The 4,924-nt window shown below is 68.1% G+C and overlaps 1 protein-coding gene across 1 annotated transcript in view; it reads right to left on the bottom strand.

The window, feature by feature from the left end:
* Positions 1 to 4,693, bottom strand: part of MUC2 (mucin 2, oligomeric mucus/gel-forming) — a gene marked incomplete at its 5' end in the record, with an annotated part of 8,107 nt that extends 3,414 nt beyond the window's left edge. The window contains 8 exons of the mRNA XM_049614601.1: positions 931 to 962; positions 1,057 to 1,157; positions 1,239 to 1,308; positions 1,663 to 1,841; positions 2,594 to 2,813; positions 3,119 to 3,302; positions 3,835 to 4,082; positions 4,519 to 4,693. Coding sequence (XP_049470558.1) covers positions 931 to 962; positions 1,057 to 1,157; positions 1,239 to 1,308; positions 1,663 to 1,841; positions 2,594 to 2,813; positions 3,119 to 3,302; positions 3,835 to 4,082; positions 4,519 to 4,693 — 1,209 coding nt within the window. The remainder of the gene's footprint in view (positions 1 to 930; positions 963 to 1,056; positions 1,158 to 1,238; positions 1,309 to 1,662; positions 1,842 to 2,593; positions 2,814 to 3,118; positions 3,303 to 3,834; positions 4,083 to 4,518) is intronic.
* Between the last annotated feature and the right edge of the window lie 231 nt (positions 4,694 to 4,924).

Here is a 4,924-nt window from a genome sequence, read left to right as displayed (position 1 = left end):
GATGGACAGACGGACGGACAGACGAGTGGATGGATGGATGGATGGATGGACGGATGGACGCACAGGAGGACGGATGGACAGACAGGAGGACGGATGGATGGACAGATGGACAGTTGGATGGATGGATGGATGGATGGACAGACGGACGGATGGATGGATGGATGGGTAGAGAGTTTGACAGACAGATGGATGGACAGATGGACAGTTGGATGGATGGATGGATGGATGGATGGATGGATGAATGGATGGATGGATGGACGGGTGGGTGGATGGATGGATGGATGGATGGACGGACGGGTGGGTGGATGGATGGACAGATGGACAGACAGATGGGTGGATGGATGGATGGACAGACAGGAGGATGGATGGATGGACAGGAGGATGGATGGATGAATGGATGGATGGATGGATGGATGGATGGATTGACGGACAGGTGGGTGGTTGGATGGATGGATGGATGGATGGACGGACGGATGGATGGATGGATGGGTGAAGAGTTGGACAGACGGATGGACAAATGGACAGATGGATGGATGGATGGATAGATGGATGGACAGATGGATGGACAGGAGGACGGATGGACGGACAGGAGGACAGATGGACGGACAGACGGACAGATGGATGGATGGATGGATGGATGGACGGATGGATGGGTGGAGAGTTGGGTGAGTGCACGGATGGGAGGATGGATGGGTGGGTGGATGGATGGAGGGGTGGAAGGTGGGAGGGAGGGAGGGAGGGAAGGAGACGCATGGGTGGGTAAGTGACTGGGTGTGGGTATCCGGATGACCCTGCTGGCTCAGCCCTCCGGGATGTAAATGACATGACTCAGGGTCTGAGACTCCTGGCTTCTTCTTGCCACCCACCCTGGTCCCCAAAATTCAGGGTTTATGGGTGAATCCTACCGTGGCACCAAGAGGAAAGGCCTACCTTTCTAGGCACATTGTCAGGTCCCATACAGCCTAGGGAGGGACAGGAAACAAATCGTGTTAGCAGAGCCCTGGTGCCACGGGATCAGGGCGGGCTTCACGGAGGCAATGCGGGCAGGCAGCGTACCACACATGTCCACGCAGGCGTCGAAACCCGGGGCGTAGTTCATGGTGCCCTCGGGACAGAAGCAGCCCTCCACCAGGATGCTGTTGTTCTTCTCAGAGGATCTGGGGGTGAGAGGGCATCATGAGGTGGGTCTGTGCTCTGGCTGGAGGCCCGCTGCCCCCGTGCGTCTTCCAGCAACTAACCCAGACTTGCAGGTGGGTTCCTCTGGAGGACCACAGGCCCGGTACTCCCTGTGAGGCGGACACGTCAGCACTGCAGGAAGGGGACAGGAATCAGAGAAGCCGGAGCGGGGGGCGGGGCGGGGGGGGGGGGGGGGGACTGGCGAGTGACATTCCTGCCCCGGCGGGGGTGAGCGGCTGCCCGGTGTCGCCCACCTCGGCGCCCCATGCCGTCCTGAGAAGGGAGGCAGGTGACGAGCTGTGCTCGGCGAGCCCGGCGGCAGCCCCAGGCCCCCAGCCCCTCAAGCCTGCCCTTCTTCCCACCGCACGGTCCGGCCCGGCTCTCCCTGTACGCCTGGCCTCCCACAGGCGTGGCTACAGGCCGTAGCCAGAGACCCCACCGGCCCGTGGGACCACGGGTCTGGGGCAGGGGCAGGCGGACACGCACAGCAGGCGCCGTTGGTGTGGTTCCGCCAGTCGATACAGATGCCCTTCTGGGCACAGAGGGTCGCGTAGGTCTGCAGGCTGGCGCACTCCAGGCCCGAGCCGGGCACGAAGCAGCTGTCGAACACGCAGGCGTCATAGTAGTGCTGGGGGGGTGCCACGGCGTGGCACTGGGCGAACAGGCTGTGAGGGAGGACGCGGGGGTCACGCTCCGGCCAGCCCTCCCCGCCCCCCTCGTGCTCCCCACCAGCCTAGCACCTCCACCTGGCTGCCCTGTTGGAGCCTGGCTCTGCCTGCACCCACCCAACAGACGCCTGTGGGCTGCCCGTGGCAGGAGAGCAGAGGGCCGCCCTGGGGAAGGGGGGTCGGCTCTGCAGCCCGAAGGCGAGGTGCTGTGCACCCGCCTCCCGGAGGCGGAGGCTGCCGGGTGCCGGGACCCCCTCCAGCAGCCGTGGCAGGGGGGCCACGCAGCCTCGGCCCGCACACCTCTGGGAACAGGCGCTCGCTCCCCGTGGATGCCAGCTCCTCTCCGTCTCAGCCCAGGTCTGCCTCCCTGACATCAGCCCTGCACACCAGCTCGGTCCCGGCTCAGCCTCTCTCCCTAGGGCCCCCGGCGCGGCCGACCCGCCCCCCCCCCCCCCCCCCCCAAGGCACAGGGACGTCTCGCCACACCGCTCAGCCCCGGAGATGTCGGAAGCCCCAGCCCCGGGCCGTCCGAGGCCCGGCACCCGCCCGTGGCGCCCTGACCTCGCTCTGACACCCCAGACGTGCTCCGCGTCCGGCCCCCCTTTGCAGACTGGGGGCGAGGCCTCAGCCCCTCAAGCCTGCCCTTCTTCCCACCCCACGGTCCGGCCCGGCTCTCCCCGTACGCCTGGCCACTCCCTGAGCCCCTGCCCCTGGCGGGTGACGGGCGGCGGCCAGGCCTGGGGGGGTACCTGTCTTTGATGAGGTCGCAGAGAGGGGAAGCACAGTCCTTGGGCGTGGGGCTGCCCGCTGACGGCGTGCTAGCCGGGGGCTTGGTGGTGACGCCGACGTGGGGACAGTGTGGCTTGGAGGGGTCGTTCACCACCCACTGGTCGGCCGCGACCTCGCAGTTGGAAACGACCTCTCCGCTGGGCAACACGCAGTCGTCGGCGGTGTTGTTGGTACACGTGCCTGCGTCGGGAGGGAGGCCCACGCTGAGCCAGCACCAGAGCCACGCCACGCAGCAGACAGCCCCGGGCCGGCCCCGGGGCCCCGGCGACCGCCAGGCCAGGGCCGAGGGCGCAGAGCAGGCGAGACTCCGGCCCGCTCGTTCCCACAGACGCCCACCCGGCATGACGGCCCCCGGGCCCGAGCCGAAGAGCCAGAGATCCAGCCCCCGGCTGGCCGGCCCTCACACCGGCCTCGGCCCCAGCCAACCCCCCCCCCCCGGGCGGGCCCGGGAGCCGCAGGGAGCCCGCAGGGGCTGAGGGGCTCACCACACTGGCCCTTGGTGTTGTTGCCAAACCGGTGGTGGGGCAGCCTGATGGAGAAGGACAGGCCGTTGTAGGAGATGAGGGCACCCAGCTCGGGGATGTCCACCACGTAGTTGATGCCCGACTGGGACACCTGCAGCCCATACTTCCTGTAGGGCAGCGCCACGGCCTGCCCGTTGACCTGCACCTGCGGCCGGCACACCCGTGGTCAGGACGTCCCCTCGGGGCCGACGTGGTGGCCCCTCCCCCAGGGCCCTGCCCCGGCCGCCGCGCGTGTCTCTCGGCGGCGAGTCGGGGCAAGCTGCGTCTTGACAGAGCATCTGGGGTCGCCCCAGCCCTACCTGTGGTCAGGCCTGTGCGTCCGGTGTGGGGACCTCTGCCTGTCCCTTGCCCCCCGTCCCCCTGCCCCTTGCCCTGGTCCCTTTCCCACTTCCTTTCCACTGCTCCAGGCCAGACTGGTCCGGCCGATCCCCGGGGTGAGAGCACAAGGACGTTGTCCCGAGAGTCCCCCCCCCCCCCCCCCCGTGCCGAGGAGTGAGGCTCCCCAGGCCCCCGGAACTAGCAACTCCACGCGAGTGTGTGCAAGAGGACTGCAGCCAGGGGGCGTGCGGGAGGTCAAGGTCCCTGGTCCCGGGAGAACAGCCCAGCCCCCTGCCGAGCGAGGGAACCGGCACCCCCCCCCCCCCCCCGCGCAGCGCCCCGCAACCTGGCCAGCGCACCTGCACTTTTATGGGGGCCATCTGCACCGTCTTGATCAGCACCTCCTGGGTCTCGTGGCGCACGATGAGCGTGCGGGGGCAGGACACCCGGTCGTTGACGTCACAGTGGTAGTTGTCGATGTAGACGCCGAAGCCGTCTACCGTGGGGTTGATCTCCTCCACCAGCACGTACGTGCAGTTGCCCTGGTAGCTGTAGTAGAGCCCGTCGAAGGTGACGTAGTGCGGGTCCCCCCAGCCTGTGCAGTAGCCTGCGGACAGAGCTCCCGTGAGCCACACCAAGCCCCAGACCGGGGGAGCGGCTGGGACAGGGACAGGAGCCGGCGGGAGCCCAGGAACAGTGAGAAGACAAAGCAGGAATCCAGGGGGTCCCGGAAATTCTGGTTCCTGGAGCACGAGGGGCGTCCGAGCCCGTTCGGTGGGACACGGCCTGGCTTGGGAGCCAGAGGGTCCGGGTTCGAAGTCCAGCCCTGCCCCGCCCACCCCGGGGTGGGGGGTGGTGGTGGCGGGGAGCAGCCTCGGTGGCGGTGGCGGAGGTGGCTCCAGGAGGCACGACCCCCCCCCCGCCTGGACCCCCCGCCCCAGAGGGGGAACCAGCAGGAGGCACGAGAAGCCCCTGAGGGCCTGCAGCCCCACACCCGCAGAAGGGGGAAGGAGGGGAGGGTCCCGCGGCCTGGGCCAACTCACAGTCGCACTCCCAGTGCCAGCAGCAGCCATCAGGGTCCATGACGCGCACGGGCGGGAGGTCGTTGGAGCAGGTGGGCATGGGTGGGGGCTTGCACTGCACCTGCACCAACTCCACCACGTTGTCGTATTTGCAGATGGCCATGGTGCAGTTACACAGCCACCACGTCTCGTTCTCCTACGGCGGGGAAGGCGCAGGGTCAGCGGGGACCGGCCTGGAGCCCCAGCCTGCACAGGGGTGGCCCTGAGCCCTCCCCCCGGAGCCTGGGGACCGCCCCGCGCAGGAGGCAGCCGCCTCGGCCTCACCACCGGCCAAGCCTCCTCCTCCTCGCCCGGCAGGGGAGGCGTGGCCCAGGAGGTGGGCGCTCGGCCCACCCTGCCCCCAGAAGGCCACTCGGAGGACAGGGCG

This window comes from Panthera uncia, chromosome D1, assembly GCF_023721935.1.
Source record: "Panthera uncia isolate 11264 chromosome D1, Puncia_PCG_1.0, whole genome shotgun sequence".
Taxonomy (NCBI): domain Eukaryota; kingdom Metazoa; phylum Chordata; class Mammalia; order Carnivora; family Felidae; genus Panthera; species Panthera uncia.
This window is presented reverse-complemented; position numbering and strand designations above follow the sequence as displayed.